The sequence below is a fragment of the Schistocerca cancellata genome, chromosome 9 (assembly GCF_023864275.1).
Source record: "Schistocerca cancellata isolate TAMUIC-IGC-003103 chromosome 9, iqSchCanc2.1, whole genome shotgun sequence".
Taxonomy (NCBI): domain Eukaryota; kingdom Metazoa; phylum Arthropoda; class Insecta; order Orthoptera; family Acrididae; genus Schistocerca; species Schistocerca cancellata.
In genome coordinates, this window is record NC_064634.1 from 501,076,068 (window position 1) to 501,098,682 (window position 22,615).

The following is a 22,615-nucleotide window of genomic DNA, read 5'->3' on the forward strand; positions in this document are numbered from 1 at the left end:
CGCAGATGCGTCAAAAGAAGGGGTGAAATGTGGGCACCAGGGGGTGTGACGTCCTTCCCACAGTGCAATACGGCCACGATGGCGTTGGGCAGAATTGTGGTGAAATTTGGTCCCGATGTGACATCACTAACCCATGTTACACCTCCCATGAACATCTGAAGTTTGGCCGTTCATTCGCCTGTCTCGACGCCTCGCTATTCGAAGCGTCGCTGAGCCCTAGGGTCAGATCGCAGAACGTGACGCTTCCGCACAATTACAGAGAAACGTTATCGGCACCTATGAGCCAAATTTAAAACTTATGCGTGGCATTGGGAGACAATTACGCAGTTTCAAAAAAATATAAACTTATTTTTGCTCAGAGTATAATGACTGTGGATAGCAGACTGTAATCATTCGTATTATTCTTATAAATTCCGCCATTGTATGCAGAGTAACATTTCTGGCTCTAGGATCAATAGTATTCACTCCAAAGCCTCACTCCGTTTTTGAAACAGAAAATTTTAGCTGATGTATGACATAAGAAGTGGAGCGAGGTGCAGACATATTTTCATTTACTAGCATCTCTTTCACATAATTAAGAGTTTATTGACGATCATAGCAGTAATATTCTCCATAGTGAGCTGTCACGCACTATCTGTAGATTCTTTTTAAAATCATTTTTTCCGTAACAGAGGTATTGTTATGTAATGCAGAGGAAGCGTTTCATGCAACTTCGGCTCAGGCCAACGATGATCAACAAGCGAAGTGATTCAGGCTGACTGTAGCGGTTGAGTTTGAGAGTCGACCGAGCACGCTGGCGTAGAATGGCTGGAGAGTGTGGCTGCACATCCGAGTTGCGCGCCGTCTGCGTAATTGTCTTGATGAGTGGTGCAGAGAGGAACGATGTAAAAACGAAGTTTTTCTTATACAGGGCTATTACAAATGATTGAAGCGATTTCACAAATTCACTGTAGCTCCATTCATTGACATATGGTCACGACACACTACAGATACGTAGAAAAACTCATAAAGTTTTGTTCGGCTGAAGCCGCACTTCAGGTTTCTGCCGCCAGAGCGCTCGAGAGCGCAGTGAGACAAAATGGCGACAGGAGCCGAGAAAGCGTATGTCGTGCTTGAAATGCACTATCATCAGTCAGTCGTAACAGTGCAACGACACTTCAGGACGAAGTTCAACAAAGATCCACCAACTGCTAACTCCATTCGGCGATGGTATGCGCAGTTTAAAGCTTCTGGATGCCTCTGTAAGGGGAAATCAATGGGTCGGCCTGCAGTGTGCGAAGAAACGGTTGAACGCGTGCGGGCAAGTTTCACGCGTAGCCCGCGGAAGTCGACGAATAAAGCAAGCAGGGAGCTAAACGTACCACAGCCGACGGTTTGGAAAATCTTACGGAAAAGGCTAAAGCAGAAGCCTTACCGTTTACAATTGCTACAAGGCCTGACACCCGATGACAAAGTCAAACGCTTTGAATTTTCGGCGCGGTTGCAACAGCTCATGGAACAGGATGCGTCCAGTGCGAAACTTGTTTTCAGTGATGAAGCAACATTTTTTCTTAATGGTGAAGTGAACAGACACAATGTGCAAATCTGGGCGGTAGAGAATCCTCACGCATTCGTGCAGCAAATTCGCAATTCACCAAAAGTTAACGTGTTTTGTGCAATCTCACAGTTTAAACTTTACGGCCCCTTTTTCTTCTGCGAAAAAAACGTTACAGGACACGTGTATGTGGACATGCTGGAAAATTGGCTCATGCCAGAACTGGAGACCGACAGTGCCGACTTCATCTTTCAACAGGATGGTGCTCCACCGCACTTCCATCATGATGTTCGGCATTTCTTAAACAGGAGATTGGAAAACCGATGGATCGGTGGTGGTGGAGATCATGATCAGCAATTCATGTCATGGCCTCCACGCTCTCCCGACGTAACCCCATGCGATTTCTTTCTGTGGGGTTATGTGAAAGATTCCGTGTTTAAACCTCCTCTACCAAGAAATGTGCCAGAACTGCGAGCTCGCATCAACGATTGATGGGGACATGCTGCGCCGAGTGTGGGAGGAACTTGATTATCGGCTTGGTGTCTGCCGAATCACTAAAGGGGCACATATCGAACATTTGTGAATGCCTAAAAAAACTTTTTGAGTTTTTGTATGCGTGTGCAAAGCATTGTGAAAATATCTCAAATAATAAAGTTATTGTAGAGCTGTGAAAACGCTTCAATCATTTGTAATAACCCTGTATATATTTGTAATTTATACAAAGTACTTCTACATATTACGAACTTGTAGTGTCACATATGACATTCAAGTCAAACGTTTATTATATCATTTAGTAGCAGTTTATGGTTTTTTCTGCTTTGTCATTCGTTAATTACTGACATGTTCGATATGCGTACCATCATTGGCGATGATGTGGGGCAGACGACTAGCGAAATTCTGCATGACCCGCTGAAGTGATTCTGTAGATGACCTCCTGAATGGCTGTTTTCAGCTCAGAAATGCTTTTAATATGATTCCTGTACACCCTGTCTTTAATATAGCCACACAAAAAGGAGTCGCATATGTTCAGATCCTGAAAATATGGCGGCCAATTGAGGCCTATGCCAGTGGCCTTTGGGTACCCCAGAGCCAGAATGCGGTCCCCAAAACGCTTCTCCAGGACATCAAACGCTCTCCTGCTTCCATGAGGTCGAGCTCCATCTTGCATGAAACACATCTTATTGAAATCAGGGTCACTTTGGATAATGGGGATGAAATCATCCACCAAAACTTCCACGTACCGTTCGATAGTCACCGTGCCATCAAGCAATATCGCACCGATTATTCCGCGACTGGACACTGCGCACCACACAGTCACCCGTTGAGGGTGAACAGACTTCTCGATCGCGAAATGCAGATTCTCAGTCCCCTAAATGCGCCAATTTTGCTAATGGACGAACTCATGCAACTGAAAGTGGAGTTAATTAGAATTATGTATTAATACCGTCAGCTGCTGACGGGTGTTGATATAAACTCCTGGAAATTGAAATAAGAACACCGTGAATTCATTGTCCCAGGAAGGGGAAACTTTATTGACACATTCCTGGGGTCAGATACATCACATGATCACACTGACAGAACCACAGGCACATAGACACAGGCAACAGAGCATGCACAATGTCGGCACTAGTACAGTGTATATCCACCTTTCGCAGCAATGCAGGCTGCTATTCTCCCATGGAGACGATCGTAGAGATGCTGGATGTAGTCCTGTGGAACGGCTTGCCATGCCATTTCCACCTGGCGCCTCAGTTGGACCAGCGTTCGTGCTGGACGTGCAGACCACGTGAGACGACGCTTCATCCAGTCCCAAACATGCTCAATGGGGGACAGATCCGGAGATCTTGCTGGCCAGGGTAGTTGACTTACACCTTCTAGAGCACGTTGGGTGGCACGGGATACATGCGGACGTGCATTGTCCTGTTGGAACAGCAAGTTCCCTTGCCGGTCTAGGAATGGTAGAACGATGGGTTCGATGACGGTTTGGATGTACCGTGCACTATTCAGTGTCCCCTCGACGATCACCAGTGGTGTACGGCCAGTGTAGGAGATCGCTCCCCACACCATGATGCCGGGTGTTGGCCCTGTGTGCCTCGGTCGTATGCGGTCCTGATTGTCGCGCTCACCTGCACGGCGCCAAACACGCATACGACCATCATTGGCACCAAGGCAGAAGCGACTCTCATCGCTGAAGACGACACGTCTTCATTCGTCCCTCATTCACGCCTGTCGCGACACCACTGGAGGCGGGCTGCACGATGTTGGGGCGTGAGCGGAAGACGGCCTAACGGTGTGCGGGACCGTAGCCCAGCTTCATGGAGACGGTTGCGAATGGTCCTCGCCGATACCCCAGGAGCAACAGTGTCCCTAATTTGCTGGGAAGTGGCGGTGCGGTCCCCTACGGCACTGCGTAGGATCCTACGGTCTTGGCGTGCATCCGTGCGTCGCTGCGGTCCGGTCCCAGGTCGACGGGCACGTGCACCTTCCGCCGACCACTGGCGACAACATCGACGTACTGTGGAGACCTCACGCCCCACGTGTTGAGCAATTCGGCGGTACGTCCACCCAGCCTCCCGCATGCCCACTATACGCCCTCGCTCAAAGTCCGTCAACTGCACATACGGTTCACGTCCACGCTGTCGCGGCATGCTACCAGTGTTAAAGACTGCGATGGAGCTCCGTATGCCACGGCAAACTGGCTGACACTGACGGCGGCGGTGCACAAATGCTGCGCAGCTAGCGCCATTCGACGGCCAACACCGCGGTTCCTGGTGTGTCCGCTGTGCCGTGCGTGTGATCATTGCTTGTACAGCCCTCTCGCAGTGTCCGGAGCAAGTATGGTGGGTCTGACACACCGGTGTCAATGTGTTCTTTTTTCCATTTCCAGGAGTGTATATCAACAGGGACAGGTGAAAATGTGTGCCCCGACCGGGACTCGAACCTCGGATCTCCTGCTTACACGACAGACGCTCTATTCATCTTTTTTTTTTTAATCTCACTTTGTTCGCTTTTGTTCGTTGCATCTGCTCGGGGCGGACGTCGTAAGACATCCGTTTAAGTTCGTTGTTGATCGATTAGCTCAGTTTTTTTTATTGCAGAGGGCTGCTAACCCTCTGACCGAACACGCTGAGCTACCGCGCCGGCTTCCATCTGAGCCAAAGGGGGCACCGAGGATACTGCGACTGCAGGAACTACCTCGCGCACGCACTCCCGCGAGACCTACATTCTCACCTTATATGTCCACACTCTACATTCGTAGTGTCCCTCCCCAACACACTCATTACTCGTGGAAAACATTACTACCAAGTCCCGTAAGAGTTCGGGTGATATGTGTGCATCCGCACGGAAGAAGAAGGTCATGGCCGGTATTGCCAGCACTATATACTTATATGGATATGGTGTCTGTTATTTCGGACATGTAGAACGTAAATAACGTTTGTTTTATTAAAAAAAAGTTTTCATATTGAAAATTCGGTGGCCTTACTTTTCGGCAAGTCCTCATACAAAAGTGAGCAGTGCGAACAATATGCAGCGGTCGGCCGCAGTCGTCTTCTGTACGTTTGACGAGCCAACCAGTTGCAAGTAAAGCTTTACTAATCCTTGGCCATGGTTTCAATGTTTATAAAAATATCTTTTTCAGAAGTAGGGCGAATAAACCTTCGTTGCAACCGGCTGGCCGATTTTTCAACCTAGTCAGATTTAGACAGTTGCTGTTTCGCAGCCATGTTTAAGATTCTGTACGTTTCCTAATGGAGTGATGAAATCGGAGACCCTTCTTCTCAATAAACACATCCGTTTACGAAAGTCGTAGTACATAATTCAACACAATTTGAGAAATGTGCTGTCCACAGCTATAACTCTGGAGGGGAAAACGAAATTTATTAGTCATTGCTCACTGCTAGAGCTGTCAGTGGTGCGGAAAAGTGTTCAGTATACAGCTTCAAAAATTTCTGTTCATTGCTCAGTAATACAAAGTACCTGGTATGTAGCATAGTGAAACTGAAATCTAGTCTAAAATCATTTCTTCCAGACAGCGTCTTCTGTTCCATAGATTAATTTTCAACTACGAGCTGGCAGCATTTGTGCTAAAAAGGTAAAGATTCGTAAATTTAAGTTTCTAGTTACAAGGTGTTTCAAAAATGACCGGTAAATTTGAAACGGCAATAAAAACTAAACGAGCAGCAATAGAAATACACCGTTTGTTGCAATATGCTTGGAACAACAGTACGTTTTCAGGCAGACAAACTTTCGAAATTACAGTAGTTACAATTTTCAACAACAGATGGCGCTGCGGTCTGGGAAACTCTATAGTACGATATTTTCCACATATCCACCATGCGTAGCAATAATATGGCGTAGTCTCTGAATGAAATTACCCGAAACCTTTGACAACGTGTCTGGCTTAATGGCTTCACATGCAGATGAGATGTACTGCTTCAGCTGTTCAATTGTTTCTGGATTCTGGCGGTACACCTGGTCTTTCAAGTGTCCCCACAGAAAGAAGTCACAGGGGTTCATGTCTGGCGAATAGGGAGGCCAATCCACGCCGCCTCCTGTATGTTTCGGATAGCCCAAAGCAATCACACGATCATCGAAATATTCATTCAGGAAATTAAAGACGTCGGCCGTGCGATGTGGCTGGGCACCATCTTGCATAAACCACGAGGTGTTCGCAGTGTCGTCTAAGGCAGTTTGTACCGCCACAAATTCACGAAGAATGTCCAGATAGCGTGATGCAGTAATCGTTTCGGATCTGAAAAATGGGCCAATGATTCCTTTGGAAGAAATGGCGGTCCAGACCAGTACTTTTTGAGGATGCAGGGACGATGGGACTGCAACATGGGGCTTTTCGGTTCCCCATATGCGCCAGTTCCGTTTATTGACGAAGCCGTCCAGGTAAAAATAAGCTTCGTCAGTAAACCAAATGCTGCCCACATGCATATCGCCGTCATCAATCCTGTGCACTATATCGTTAGCGAATGTCTCTCGTGCAGCAATGGTAGCGGCGCTGAGGGGTTGCCGTGTTTGAATTTTGTACGGATAGAGGTGTAAACTCTGGCGCATGAGACGATACGTGGACGTTGGCGTCATTTGGACCGCAGCTGCAACACGGCGAACGGAAACCCGAGGCCGCTGTCGGATCACCTGCTGCACTAGCTGCGCGTTGCCCTCTGCGGTTGCCGTACGCGGTCGCCCTACGTTTCCAGCACATTCATCCGTCACGTTCCCAGTCCGTTGATATTTTTCAAACAGATCCTTTATTGTATCGCTTTTCGGTCCTTTGGTTACATTAAACCTCCGTTGAAAACTTCGTCTTGTTGCAACAACACAGTGTTCTAGGCGGTGGAAATCCAACACCAGAAAAATCCTCTGTTCTAAGGAATAAACCATGTTGTCTACAGCACACTTGCACGTTGTGAACAGCACACGCTTACAGCAGAAAGACGACGTACAGAATGGCGCACCCACAGACTGCGTTGTCTTCTATATCTTTCACATCACTTGCAGCGCCATCTGTTGTTGAAAATTGTAACTACTGTAATTTCGAAAGTTTGTCCGTCTCAAAATGTACTGTTGTCCCAAGCATATTGCAACAAACGGTGTATTTCTATCGCTGCTCGTTTAGTTTTTATTGCCGTTTCAAATACACCGGTCATTTTTGAAACACCCTGTAGATACTTGTATATAAATAACAGTATTAGAGATGGATACGTTGACTCTTATGAAAAATATCTGTTAACCTTCAAATGGCCAACACGAGGTGCTTTCTCACCAATAAATGACATATCCATAGCATGTAAACTGACCCAAGTCGATCAAAATCGTCTATGTGATGTACAGAAAATGGAAACTAACTGCTGTACTTTACGGCAGAAGAACTTTTCCCACGAATTATGTAAGCTGTCAAGAGTTTGGATAGAACAGTTCTCCGAATGGCTATTAAAATGGTGATTCTTAGCACGGATGCGCCGTCTAAGCGTGTGTCAATAATGTGTCATCACAGGTAATGTGTTACGTGTGACACAATGGTAGACTGGCAGAGTAGTACACCCATCACAGACGTCTGGTGTCGGCACTCTACAGCAAAAGCGGATACGAGGCCAGTGCTTTAGAGCAGGGGTCACCAAACTACGCCCCACGGGAAGGATCCGACCTGCCGTGTCAGTTCATCCGTACTTGAATTTACTTAATCAGACATATGGAACACGAAACATTCTGAACGATCTAAAATATTATGTTTAGAATACTAGGAGAGCTTCACATGTCAGGGGACCTCCTGGTTGCTATGTGCCTTAAGTTTTCTATGTTCAGTGGTCAGGACTCCTAAAGACTTGCAAATTCCAGGGGGCTCTGTTCATAAACTGCTTCATATATCAACAAGGACTCTGTGGGAAGGAATTAAATATCTCTTGCGCACTGAAACTAGCAGCATCGCCTGCGATTTTCATTCAGGTGATGCACTCAGTCACCATCAATTCCAGGATTTTCTTGAAGAAACTGGTGCCGAATTCTGTGAACTGTCTTGCCGCACAGCTGTGGGGCGGCTCACCTGCAGAACAGTTCTCTTTCGTTTTTACAGGCTCCGAAACGAAACGGATGTTTTAATCACTGAAAAAGATAGAGTTCAGCCACAGCTATCACATCGCACCTGGGAGTGCAAGTTATTTTTGATCAGCATCACACCCCACAGGAACGAGCTGAACTTGGTAATTCAGGGAAAGGAGATCTCGTCTGTGATCTCTACAGAATCACCAAAGGATTACGGAGGAAGCTGTCATTGAAGCTGTGGTGTCACCGCCAGACACCACACTTGCTAGGTGGTAGCCTTTAAATCGGCCGCGGTCCGCTGGTATACGACGGACCCGCGTGTCGCCACTGTCAATGATTGCAGACCGAGCGCCGCCACACGGCAGGTCTAGAGACACTTCCTAGCACTCGCCCCAGTTGTACAGCCGACTTTGCTAGCGATGCTACACTGACAACTACGCTCTCATTTGCCGAGACGATAGTTAGCATAGCCTTCAGCTAAGTCATTTACTACGACCTAGCAAGGCGCCATTACCAGTTAATATTGAGATTGTGAAGCATGTATAGTCAAGAGAGATGTACACCAATTATGGATTAAAATTAAGTATTCCAGCAGCAACGTACCTTATTGGCTATATTAATTACATTGTCATTTTCCAGACCTCACGCCAGCCTGCGTGAGCTTAAAAGCGTGCATTTCGGCCTCCTCTAGCAACACGGTGTTGGCTCTTCTGCCAACACAATAGAAGCATAACTGGAAGGAGAAACCTTTTCTTATATTCACTTATTCAAAGAGTTTCGTGCTACGATCGTCTAAGATGTCGACCCTTATTTTCCGGGAAAAGTTACTCGTGACTTGAAGAAGCGTTTCTAAAAAATGGTTCAAATGGCTCTGAGCACTATGGGACTCAACTGCTGAGGTCATTAGTCCCCTAGAACTTAGAACTAGTTAAACCTAACTAACCTAAGGACATCACAAACATCCATGCCCGAGGGAGGATTCGAATCTGCGACCGTAGCGGTCTTGCGGTTCCAGACTGCAGCGCCTTTAACCGGACGGCCACTTCGGCCGGCAAGCGTTTCTAAAGAGGTTTTCCATCTTGACGGAAGTGAGAGTAACATTCTTCTGCTCCAGAATTCGTTTGATTGTAGCCTTGATGATTTGGCTCTTGCACTACAGCTAGAGATAATTGATTTGCAAGTAGGTGCCTTGCTGAAAGAAAAGTGCAGAGAAGGTGAACTTGTTTAGTTTTACCGCTGCTTACTGATTGCGAAACTGAAAAAGTTTGTCACTGTATGGTATCGTATCTGTGACCAGAAGTTTTCAGAATGATGTATGTGAAGTCAGGACATCGTACGAGATTTACTGATGAACACTTTGCATGCAGCAATATTAAACAAGACGTTCATGATATCTTGAAGGACGAACGTCGGTTTTACAAATCTCAGTACCGTCTACTGCTGCTGCTTGGTTTGTGAGATACGGACATGTGCTCACTATGTCTACATCTACATCTACATCTCCATCTACATGTACATCCATACCCCGCAAGCCACCTGACGGTGTGTGGCGGACGGTACTTTCAGTACCTTATAACAATACCACCACTTGCAAGTAGGTTAGAAATCAGATTAATAATATTTCTCACGCAGCATATGTTCGCTTTATCGGGCAACAACAAAGTTATTGATTATGGATGGTACCGTCAGAATGGAAATAATGTAGTCACTGTAAAAAAAGTCATAAATTTTGGCACTTATCTTTCGTCGAAGATGTTATGGCTCATCTTGTTGATTCTAGGGTGATTCCACTTTACTGCTAGAAGGTCCAGATCTGTATTTTAGCAATACTTGAAGACCAAACAAATGCGTTTTCCAGGAAATTCTTAATGATCAAACAATCCCAGATCAGAACAATGGTATGGTAGAAATAATTTTTGACCTGGTGTTCGCGATCGACATTTTTGTTAAACTTCTTGTAAATTCACATATAGTTCTTCTTAATTGTCACTTCACCAAGAAAACAGTTTTGTATCAATCTTCATATATTTAATTACCACTTTAACCAAACACAAGACTTGACTGTTCTTTTACAAAGCGAAATAACAACTTAACTTCTGGAAAGTGAAACAAAGACTCCTCTGTGGAAATTCGCGCCAAAACCGTTACAAGTAAGTCAAAGATTATGACAGTCTCACAGAAATGAATACACACAAGAACCATATCACTGTAATATATCGATACATTATTAAAACCAAATATGAATATTGTCGCAAAAATATGTCTGTTACTTCGCAGAAAAGTAGTACGATATTACTGGTATCGAGGACTGGAGTTGGAGTGGCGTAATGGTCACGTAAATAAAGAACCATTACAACCTCTATCCCTTCTATTCCAGTCTCGTATTGTCTCAAGAACCATCTTCCTGCTAACACCGCCTTATTTGATAACTTTTTGTAGTAACTAAATATTTTGGTGGCCTTTACTTTTTGGGCATTACATGCCACTCCCCCGAGATTAAAACGGCATGCTGAACTGAGTTTTTCGACTTGTTTCCCGAGCTTTCGTTCTGGCTTGCAAGCACTGTGCAGAATGATGATGCGGCAGGCGTTCCCGGCCTGGTGCGATGCTGGCTGCTGGCGCCAGCCCGGGGCCCACCTCGAGCATGCAGTCATCCCAGGGCTGCAGGCGGCTGGCCGCCGGCCGCTCCGAGCCGATGGCGTGCAGGTTCGGCAGCGAACCCATGGCCCTCCGCTAGCCGACGCTGCTGCGCCGTCTGCAACACAACGCAACACACCGTTGTCACTGCAGGAGTTCGCGCAGAAGCAGGGATCGTCACGTTACATCTAGAGAAATACTGACACACACGACTTTGCTGCGAATATCACTTTTACACTACTGGCCATTAAAATTGCTACATCAAGAAGAAATGCAGATGATAAACGGGTATTTATTGGACAAATATACTAGAACTGACATCTCATTACATTTTCACGCAATTTGGGTGCATAGATCCTGAGAAATCAGTAACCAGAACAACCACCTCAGGCCGTAATAACGCCGTTGATACGCCTGGGCACTGAGTCAAACAGAGCGTGGATGGCGTGTACAGGTACAGCTGCCCATGCAGCTTCAGCAACGATACCATAGTTCGTCAAGAGCAGTGACTGGCGTATTGTGACGGGCCACTTGCTCGGCCACCATAGACCAGACGTTTTCAATTGGTGAGAGATCTGGAGAATGTGATGGCCAGGGCAGCAGTCGAACATTTTCTGTATCCATAAAGGCCCGTACAGGACCTGCAACAGGTCGTGCATTATCCTGCTGAAATGTAGGGTTTCACAGGGATCGAATGAAGGGTAGAGACACGGGTCGTAACACATCTGAAATGTGACGTCCACTGTTCAAAGTGCCGTCAATGCGAACAACAGGTGGCCGAGACGTGTAACCAATGGTACCCCATACCATCTCGCCGGCTGATACGCCAGTATGGCGATGACTAATATACGCTTCCAATGTGCGTTCACCGCGATGTCGCCAAACACGGATGCAACCATCGTGATGCTCTAAACAGAACCTGGATTCATCCGAAAAAATGACGTTTTGCCATTCGTGCTCCCACGTTCGTCGTTGAGTACACCATCGCAGGCGCTCCTGTCTGTGATGCAGCGTGAAGTGTAACCGCAGCCGTGATCTCCGAGTCCATGGATCTGCAAACGTCGTCAAACTGGTCGTGCAGATGGCTGTTGTCTTGAAAACGTCCCCATCTGTTGACTCAGGGATCGAGACGTGGCTGCACGATCCGTTACAGACATGCGGATAAGATGTGTGTCATCTCAACTGCTAGTGATACGAGGCCGTTAGGATCCAGCACGGCGTTCCGTATTACCCTCCTGAACCCATCGATTCCATATTCCGCTAACAGTCATTGGATCTCGACCAACGCGAGCAGCAATGTCGCGATACGGTAAACCGCAATCGCGATAGGCTACAAACCCACCTTTATCAAAGTCGGAAACGTGTTGGTACGCATTTCTCCTCCTTACACGAGGCATCACAACAACGTTTCATCAGGCAACGCCGGTCAACTGCTGTTTGTGTGTGAGAAATCGGTTGGAAACTTTCCTCGTGTCAGCACGTTGTAGGTGTCGCCACCGGCGCCAACTTCGTGTGAATGCTCTGAAAAGTAATCATTTGCATATCACAGCATCTTCTTCCTGTCGGTTAAATTTCGCGTCTGTAGCATGTCATCGTCGTGGTGCAGCAAGTTTAATGGCCAGTAGTGTCATGGCGTTGTCATGATGAAGGAGAGGATCCCCCACGTGTGGAGAAACACGGATACAGGACGCTATTCCTCACGCACAGACATAGTCACGTTACATACCGCCATATCACACCCTACAATTCGGAGCTCTCTAGCGACATGGGGTTGCATCTTGCGTCAGCGAAGTAGGAAATTCGCCTGTCACATGCGTGACACCGATACTGAGAACACAATAAAATATTCAGGAACAGCACTTTTCAGTATGCCCTCGTGTTTTACCAACTATTTTTCTATATTTTAAATTGTTATACTAAGCTCGACACATTCTTCATATTATTTTCCTTGTGAAGCGCTGTGAGCTCGTATTCTTCATATCAGTGCTGTTACACCTACTTTTTCATTGTATTCTTCGTCTTTGTGTTACGTACAATAAGCACGGGCGCCACTAATGTGCTTTGAAACAAAGATCACGAAAACAATGCAGGACCTCGCTCGTAAAGGAAAGTAGGCTAAATAGCGTAGCCGTAACGGAGAAGACAAAAGTCTCAGAGCCCCTGAAAGCGAAATTAAATTTTACATATGCGTCGCGCTTGTGAGAATGAGGTACAAATTAAAACGTGGCAATATTTTTATTTTCAGACAGAAGTGACATTGTATTCACATGTTTGGGGACTTCCCGCTATAACGACTAAACTGAATAACAGCGGAGGGATTAGCAGGCACGGAAAAACTGTTTACTGAGTTTTCTTAAAGTAAACCCGGTGAGAGATACAGTATGGCTTTAGTTCCTGGAGTCTCTTGAGAGACGACGCAAAGCATCATTATGGAGGATGAAGACTAAAAACCACTGCAAACTTGGCTCCTGCTGCATATCGACGTTACTGATGTGCGTCTGTAATTTAGTGGATTACTCCTGCTACACCGAACGAGGTGGCGCGGTGGTTAGCACACTGGACTCGCATTCGGCAGGACGACGGTTCAATCCCGCGTCCGGCCATCCTGATTTAGGTTTCCCGTGATTTCCCTAAATCGCTCCAGGCAAATGCTGGGATGGTTCCTTTGAAAGGGTACGGCCGACTTCCTTCCCCGTCCTTCCCTAATCCGATGAGACCGATGACCTCGCAGTTTGGTCTCTTCCCCCAAACAACCCAACCCAACCCAACTCATACCACCTTTCTTGAATATCGGTGTGACCTGTGCAACTTTCCAGTCTTTGGGTACGGAACTTTCGTCGAGGGAACGGTTGTATATGATTGCTAAGTATGGAACTATTGCGTCAGCATACTCCGAAAGGAACCTAATTGGTATACTGTCTGGACCGGAAGAATTGGTTTTATTAAGTGATTTAAGTTGCTTTACTACTCCGAGGATATCTACTTCCACGTTACTCATGTTGGCAGCTGTTCTCGATTGAGTTAAAGAAGCAACAAGTCTCAGAAGACCTGCAGCCTACAAGACACCTTGCGAGTGTGGCCAGTCTTACGTCGAACAAACAGTACGCACTGTGGTGCAACGCACCAAGGAGTGTGAGAGAAATCTGCTTTAGCTGAGCAAGCTTTAGAAAACGTCCGTCGTGGTTCCCACTAACGGCTTCTAGGATTGTGTAATTAAGGAAGCCATCGAAATAACAAGCGCCAATAACACGCTTAATAGAGACCGTGGGCTGCAGCTCGGCACGGCGTGGGATTCAGTAATCGCTTTCTTCAAGCGGACGCATCGAACACCGAGCCACCAGCGACCTCGCAGCCGGCAGCTAGCGTGTGTCATAACAATGGCCAAGGAATGCTTGGCGGAAAGCTCGTGTAATTTTAATCGACGCTGCTGGAAACCCGAGAACTTTTTATTCTATGTTACCGCGGCGAGTCTCTGCATTATTGCATTACTATGTTAGCCGTGGTATAATTTGCTGTTTTGAAGAGCGCGCCGCAGCGCGTAGTGTGAAGCAGTCGTCTTGCGTTTCTGGCGGTGGCGTCGCTGTGACAATCGCAGCTTTGGTGTCTCCCTCTGGTGGGCAAGGGCAAAAGTTGCCTGTTCACGTGCATTTAAGGGGCGCTATGAGCTCACAAGGGAACCTCCCCATCGCACCCCCCTCAGATTTAGTTATGTTGGCACAGTGGATAGGCCTTGAAAAACTGAACACAGATCAATCGAGAAAACAGGAAGAAGTTGTGTGGAACTATGAAAAAAATAAGCAAAATATACAAACTGGGTAGTCCATGCGCAAGATAGGCATCATCAAGGAATATGTGCACTCAGGAGCGCTGTGGTCCCGTGGTTAGCGTGAGCAATTGCGGAACGAGAGGTTCTTGGTTCAAGTCTTTCCTCGAGTGGAAAGTTTACTTTTTTTATTTTCGCTAAATTATGATCTGTCCGTTCGTTCATTGACGTCTCTGTTCACTGTAATATGTTTAGTGTCTGTGTTTTGCGACCGCACCGCAAAACCGTGCGATTAGTAGACCAAAGGACGTGCCTCTCCAACGGGAACCGAGAACATTTGATCGCAAGGTCATAGGTCAACCGATTCCTCCACAGGAAAACACGTCTGATATATTCTATACGACACTGGTGACGGCATGTGCGTCACATGACAGGAATATGTTGTCGACCCACCTAACTTGTACACTTGGCGAATGGGTGAAAATATTCTTCTATCTTGCCCGATTTAGGTTTTCTTGTGGATATGATAATCACTCCCAAAAAAGTGATGAAAACATAAGAGTTTGTCACATAAACTGCAACAAATGAATACAACAGTTTCACAGTCGCATAGTTTTCCTTGTGCTCTGTCGAAACATATGTTTTTAACGTTTTCAAATTTTTCCGTGTGTAGACCGTCAAATCCTGCATATGTCCAAGCAAATCTGAACATGTCCTGGAATTTTGTAGAGCGAAGTTGATTATGTGTGAGTGCCTGAACTTTGGTAATTGTCTGAAAATAAAAAATTAAACTTTTCACTCGAGGGAAGACTTGAACCAAGGACCTCTCGCTCCGCAGCTGCTCACGCTAACCACGAGACCACGGCGCTCCTGAGCGCAGATTTTCCTTGCTGAAGCCTATCTTGCCCATGGACTACTCAGTTTGTATATTTTGCTTATTTTTTTCATACTTCCCAACAACTTCTTCCTGTTTTCTCGATTGATCTGTGTTCAGTTTTCCAAGGCCTATCGACTGTGCCAACTTATAACTAAGTCTGAGGGTGGTGCGGTGGGGAGGATCCCTTGTCAGCATGGTGAGTCGGTCAGTCAGGGCGAGTCTGGTCGGTTGGTCAGCCAAGTTATTCTGGGCCTGTCCCTCGCCCGTATTGGTGAGGCGATTAGTGTCTGCCTGTCGTCCGGAGTGTTAGTATGTGTTAGGCCGCCAGTCTGCTCGAGTTTGCTCAGGCAATCGGCATTGGCGGTTGGATCGATCGGTTGGTCGGTCGCGCACTGGTACACAAGATGACTGGTCCGTCTTGAGCGTCGGCGCATGTGAGATCGCCACGTGAGTCCAGTGGGCCGCGAGTATAGCGAGGGGTAGTGGCTTCGCGGCCGACACGAGAGCAACAAGAGACAACCCACGACATCGGTCTGGCCGGAGCGAGCTGCGACGCCGTGAGATGGGAGATAGGCGCGCCTTCCTGCGTCCGTTGAAACGGCTGGCAGCGGACGGTTCGGGAGAGCAATTGGGTGTGCTACACCAGGTCTTCGCCAGAAATCGCAGTTTATTAGAAGTTAAGTGATTGCTCATATGTTGTTTCATTTACTTGTTAAATTCTACTTGTTTTCAGTCTCTCGTCCCCAGCTTGCTCGTCTGTCTCCCGTCCGCATTTGTTAGGCTGTTAGTGTCTGTCTGTCTGTCGGTCTGCCGTACCTTAATAGCTGCCTCTGTCATGGTTGTCGGATTCGGTTTTAACGAATTTATAGAATTAAAGTGTAAAGGCCGAATTCCTGAAATATGTTTTTATCTTGCCTATCATCTTGCGAGGCGGTATATGTGTAATGTAGAGCATGTTCAGGCCCCCACAACCGCACGAGTGGTCGACTGTGAAGAGCGGACAAATTGAATAGCTGGGCGGCGGCCATTACAGTGGTCAACTGACGCGCGGAGTTCGATTGTTTATACATCGCTTTTGGTTATAAAATGCCTTCCCTTGAGTTACGTCACAAACATGCCTCATTTAAATACGTTACTACAATATACTTTTTACTTTATGAACAAACAGCAACTAGTCACTGTTTATGAATTCATCTTACGTACTAAATGGAATCTGCCGTAGCTAAAAGTTATGTACTGGACCCCTAGCATTTTTCGTAGTTCATTAACGATAGATGTACGCAAAATGCATCAAAATACTCGAAGATTTGCCCACTATGTTAATAGATTTTTATGACTCTACCTTGCTTTAGATTTTATGACGAGAAGTGCGTTATATATGGCATAGTGCTTTGGCCACTCACGACCAAATTATCAAGTTTCAACCTAACCTAGACCATGAAAACACTACCGATCAGCCAACTTTCTTCAAAATGATCAGAACATATAAAATGGTATTCTGTCGGTCGGAAATCTTGCCTGCTGACAGCGTGTAACCATTTTTGTAAGAGCTGTGGTTTTGAGAAAGGAAACCTGCAAATAGTTGCACAGACATTATGCTAATACCGTGTTACAAAAACATTTATTAAGCAAGTGCACTGACATAGAAAACAACTTAAAATATTCACATATCTGTGAAATGTAACAGTCGTTCCTTTCTCGAATTTATTTGTACAATTAATCGCTGTACAGCTCTTCACCATTGTACTTCTTTTGATTGGAACGTACAGACAATATAATTACGAGTAACAAATACTGTATGTACGCCCCAACAAATATACAACGTTGAATCAGGGTCTTCATAAACAACAATACTACACAACACATCAGACTACAACCACTATAATGGCGTCCAGCCGAAGGTTCAAATAATCCCGCGACTGCAGCGCCATCAGTGGGTCTAGTTATTTTTTACAAGGTCTTTGAGCATGTTGTACATTTTATGAAAGTCTGACTTTGATGGGTTTTATTTAAATAGTTATTTTTATAAAGTTGCCACCCTTCCACCGTAAGAGTCCTTTTAAAAACAAATTGTACTTTCGTTGGCAATTAATTTCTTAGTCTGTGTGTTTGCACCACTTCCATCCCTCTTACGGGGTGCATAGCTAATGTGTTCGTGTGAGTTGTTAAAATTTTTGTTTAAAGTAATTTGGCGTGCTGCAGATTTGCACCAGTGTAGTCTTTCAGAGGTTGCTGTGAGCGGTCGTGACTACCGCCGTGTTGAAAGGGAGCGGCAAGCTTCTCAGCCCGAAGGCTCATACTGTCAATAATGTTCTTTCTGCCTCTGAATAAAATTGTAACTTGATATTTCGAGGGTGCTTTTCTGCTTATAAACTTTAAATCTGTTTTTGAAAAGGCTTTTATGAATAAAATTACCATTTGTTAAAGGTAATTTCATTTTCATCAGTTACTCCCCGGCAACTACTTCCACGCTCACCTATTGTGATTAAATGTGTTAATGTTCTTGATGAATCGCTAGTAAATAAAGTACATTCTTTAAGAAAAGATTTTGAAAGTGTAAATTCACGGTTCACTGTGGTTGAAAGGAGGGCCATCTCAGCCAACAAATTCTGTGTAGATTATCACAGGGATTGCATCACGCGCTGGAGCTTCCTACGAGTTTGTCGATTTCAGCTGTTTGTGACACAACTGACTCTGGCATCTACATCACTCAACTTTACAGTGGTGCGAGAACTAAATACGGACAATACGTTGGCGGTTATTCTGGACCTCGGCTGAGTTATGGTACCAGTAGTCGCCGAGTAAGCAGCGCGTCGTGGCTGGGCCGCCCTCTGCCGACGTCGGTCGGACACGGAGAGTGGAGGCGTGGGCCGCTGCGTGTTTGCTGGAACGCCTGGAGAGCGGGCATCAAAGCGCCGGCACGGCCCGCTGCGCCCTTTGAGGCGGCCGGCGCTCCGCGCTGGAAACTGTTCGTCAATGGAGCGGCGGCGCGCTGGAAGTAACGCCCGCCTTCTTGGAACGCGGCCGCCGGCTGCCAGGGTCGCTCGCTCTACCCCTCCCCAGCCGCCCGCTGTGCCGGCGAGGTTCTCGGAAATGGCATTTCCCTGACGCCGGACGTACGCGGGCGATTTATTATCGCGAGTTTGCAGCGCCATTTCCCGGCGCGTTTCAGCAGTAGACGCTAAACGATGGGCTCCATGGGCACAGGAGGACGGCGAAGCTGCGAAGCGAGCGCGAGAACCCCGCGCAGAACCACTGCTGCCCGGCAGCGACCACGCGCGCCACCAGAGGACTGGGCGCACGCATTCGCACGGCTAGCAGCAGCTGCTTTTAGCCTGCCACGGCCGCAACAGGCTTGGATGTCGGAATGTTTATCGAGGAGGCGAAGAAACGCACTGGAATACGGTACACACCTCGTCAGATAAGACTGAGGAGGGAGGCCTTTTTAACTAAGCCGTGGACGGCTCGCGCTAATGCCCTTTCTCCTTTCGGGCATTTTTGTCTCCGTTGACATATGTGAAAATTACCGAACTATCAGTTTAATAAGTCACAGCTGCAAAATACTAACAAGAATTCTTTACAGAAGAATGGAAAAACTAGTAGAAGCCGCCCTTGGGGAAGATCAGTTTGGATTCCGTAGAAACGTTGGAACACTTGAGGCAATACTGACCCTACGACGCATCTTAGAAGCTAGATTAAGGAAGGTCAAATCTACGTCTCTAGCATTTGTAGACTTAGAGAAAGCTTTTGACAATGTTGACTGGAATACTCTCTTTCAAATTCTGAAGGTGGCAGGGGTAAAATACAGGGAGCGAAAGGCTAGTTACAATTTGTACAGAAACCAGATGGCAGTTATAAGAGTCGAGGGACATGAAAGGGAGGCAGTGGTTGGGAAGGGAGTGAGACAGGGTTGTAGCCTCTCCCCGATTTTATTCAATTTGTATATTGAGCAAGCAGTAAAGGAAACAAAAGAAAAATTCGGAGCAGGTATTAAAATTCATGGAGAAGAAATATAAACTTTGAGATTCGCCGATGACATTGTAATTATGTCAGAGACAGCAAAGGACTTGGAAGAGCAGTTGAACGGAATGGATAGTGTCTTGAAAGGAGGATATAAGATGAACATCAACAAAAGCTAAACGAGGATAATGGAATGTAGTCGAATTTAAGTCGGGTGATGCTGAGGGAATTAGATTAGGAAATGAGACACTTAAAGTAGTAAATGAGTTTTGCTATTTGGGGAGCAAAATAACTGATGATGGTCGAAGTAGAGAAGATATAAAATGTAGACTGGCAATGGCAAGGAAGGCCTTTCTGAAGAAGAGAAATTTGTTAACATGGAGTATAGATTTAAGTGTCAGGAAGTCGTTTCTGAAAGTATTTGTATGGAGTGTAGCCATGTATGGAAGTGAAACATGGACGATAAATAGTTTAGACAAGAAGAGAATAGAAGCTTTCGAAATGTGGTGCTACAGAAGAATGCCGAAGATTATATGGGTACATCACATAACTAATGAAGAAGTATTGAATAGGATTGGGGAGCAGAGAAGTTTGTGGCACAACTAGACAAAAAGAAGGGACCGGTTGGTAGGACATGTTCTGAGGCATCAAGGGATCACCAATTTAGTATTGGAGGGCAGCGTGGAGGGTAAAAATCGTAGAGGGAGACCAAGAGATGAATACACTAAGCAGATTCAGAAGGATGTAGGTTGCAGTAAGTACTGGGAGATGAAGAAGCTTGCACAGGATAGAGTAGCATGGAGAGCTGCATCAAACCAGTCTCAGGACTGAACACCACCACAACAACAACAACAACAGAGTGGGGTCTTATTCCTCCCTCAGTTACTATATGAACGAGTTGCTCACTTGCCTCCGTCAGTGGAAGCAGTAGCGTTTATCGAACTAGTACTGCTGTAACTTCTTTGGTGTGGCAGTTATGTTTTTTTTTAATTATTTATTCAATCCAATAGCATCATACATCATTACCCACCACCTTATACATTAGTGGGTCTTAAATCTACAGTACATTATAATAATATTAGCAGCATTTTTACTTTTTGTTTCTAGTTTTTAGTAAACTTACATGCTTCAGGAAATGATGAGTTAGTTTCTTAATGGGTAAGATCTACTGTCTGCTCTTAACTAACTATTCTAAGGGCTACTTCCTGAAGCGTTACAGGCGTGCCAGTTGTTATATAAACCTACTATGCGGCGGTGCCCACTGAGCTAATCCCAGTGGGCATGCCCCTGGCACCGGGCTGGCCCTTCGGAAAATCGCTGCACATTCTGTTTGGGATGTTCTTTCTACTATCTACTGAAAAAGTTAACTAACTACTAGGTCACTATCTGTGCGCAGTTGTCAAATTCGGGTGTTAGCGCACCATCCCCCTATTCCAGAGCGTGGCGGATTCCTACCGTCACGGCGATTCGCCAGTCCACTCCCTGGCGGAATGGGATGAGTCGCATTGAGTCATGTCATGTATAGTGGTTCATGTATTTTCCCTTCGATATTCTCGCAGGACTTTTGCTGACACCTCGCTGGCAAGGCGGTTTATTATGTCGAATGTGGTCGGGTCTCTGATTAGCTGATAGGTGTCGTTGTTTGGTAGCTGGTTTCGTGATCGGGTCTCTGATTAGCTGACGGGTGTCATTGTTTGGTAGCTGGTTTCTTAAATCGCTGGCTACATCATCGAAGATAGGGCACTCGTAGATCACGTGATCTGGAGTACCCGAACCGGCAAAGATATGCCGGATACGGTCCATGACCTGTGAGGAAGTGCAACAGTCCCTTGCTCGGTTGGAAATGCGAAAGTTGGAGGCGTTCTTTGATGTTCGGGAGCAGTTGGTAAGTCCTTCTGCCTGTTTCCTCTGTGTCCCAGAGTTCTTGCCATAGCTCTTCTCCTCTTCTTTTAATTGCAAACTTGTCCCCCACCCGCACTCCCAAGATGCTATCAGTTTTTTCTACATCTCCCCTTTTCGCCCAATACCAGGCCGCCTGTTCCCGAATTTTAATGTCCGGGGGACACTCCCCCATGAGTGTTAGTAGTGCTCCTCCCGGAGATGTTCCGTATGCTCCAATGGAGCATAGAAGTATGTTGCGTCGCACCCTCCTCACAGCCATAGCAGACACAACCCTCGTGAGCCTGTGTGCCCAGACTCCAGACTCGTAACCCACGATGGAAGCAAGAATGGTGTTGTGGTACAGCTTTATGAGTTCCGGTGGAAGATGAAATCTGCTGTGTCCTATCATGATAAGACTGTTCAGAGCTTCTAACGATCTTTGAGTTGCAGTTTCGATGTGTTTGGCGAAGTTCCATCTTTCATCAATTATCACTCCCAGATACCGGGCCTCGCGACGCCGAATTACTGGTGAGCCCTCAATTCTTACTGTTGGATTTCTGGCCAATTGGCCTTCCAGTAATAGGTATGTCGACTTGTTAGGCGCAATGGTCATTCTCGTGTTGTGGCACCATTGTATGAGAATTGTTAGTGTCCTATTGATTTTGCGTTCGAGGTCTTCGCGACTCCGGCCGCCAACCAGCAGAAGGGGGTCGTCTGTGTAAGCTATCGCCTCTAGCACATCCACACTGTTCTCCAAGCTCTCTAGGAGAGGCTCCATGTTTATATCCCAGAAGAGCGGTCCCAGGACAGAGCCCTGTGGACACCCCTTCGTAATTTTCTTGCCAATTCGCCCGCTAGGGGACGATAGCCAAACCTCTCTTTCCATGCAATAGCTCCTAAGACAGCCGTACAGCGGCCCTGGACACTCCTGGCAGTTATGTTTCCGTGTCAAGGAGTGTGAGGCGTAAGTCGGTTATGGCGGAGCAGCGAGGAAGCCTCTGCAGCGTGTGATCAGGCCGGGGCTGCCGGCGGCGTCCACGTGCGGACAGAGTTGTGTGGCAGTAGCTGCGAGAAGTGCTAGGTGCGTCGCCCACCGCACCTGCATACTGGAGTTGAGTAATCAGTGAACCTGTCATGAGAGCTCAACCGTTGTGACAGGTTGTAAGTTTGTTACTTTAATTTGCTATGATGAAAGCGGTACTGATGGACAATAAAAGCGGGTTAAAAGCTGTGAGCTGCCTGGGGAAGTTAACCTTGCATTACTGCGCAACTGTTTCACCAGGTATCCAGTCTAGCTTACCAAATTCCCAACCAGACTAACATTAATTATAATCTTTTAATAGTCATACGACAACCGGTGATATATATATAAAAAAGTGAATTTAAATAAAAAGAAATAAATCAGTTTATATTT

The 22,615-nt window shown here is 46.3% G+C and overlaps 1 protein-coding gene across 1 annotated transcript in view; it reads right to left on the minus strand.

Annotated features, from left to right (window-relative positions):
- The window catches only part of LOC126101523 (proline-rich protein 36-like), a 323,227-nt gene that overhangs the window by 167,126 nt on the left and 133,486 nt on the right, over positions 1–22,615 (minus strand). Inside the window, exon 2 of the mRNA XM_049912165.1 lies at positions 10,721–10,838. Coding sequence (XP_049768122.1) covers positions 10,721–10,807 — 87 coding nt within the window. The 5' untranslated portion in view covers positions 10,808–10,838. The remainder of the gene's footprint in view (positions 1–10,720; positions 10,839–22,615) is intronic.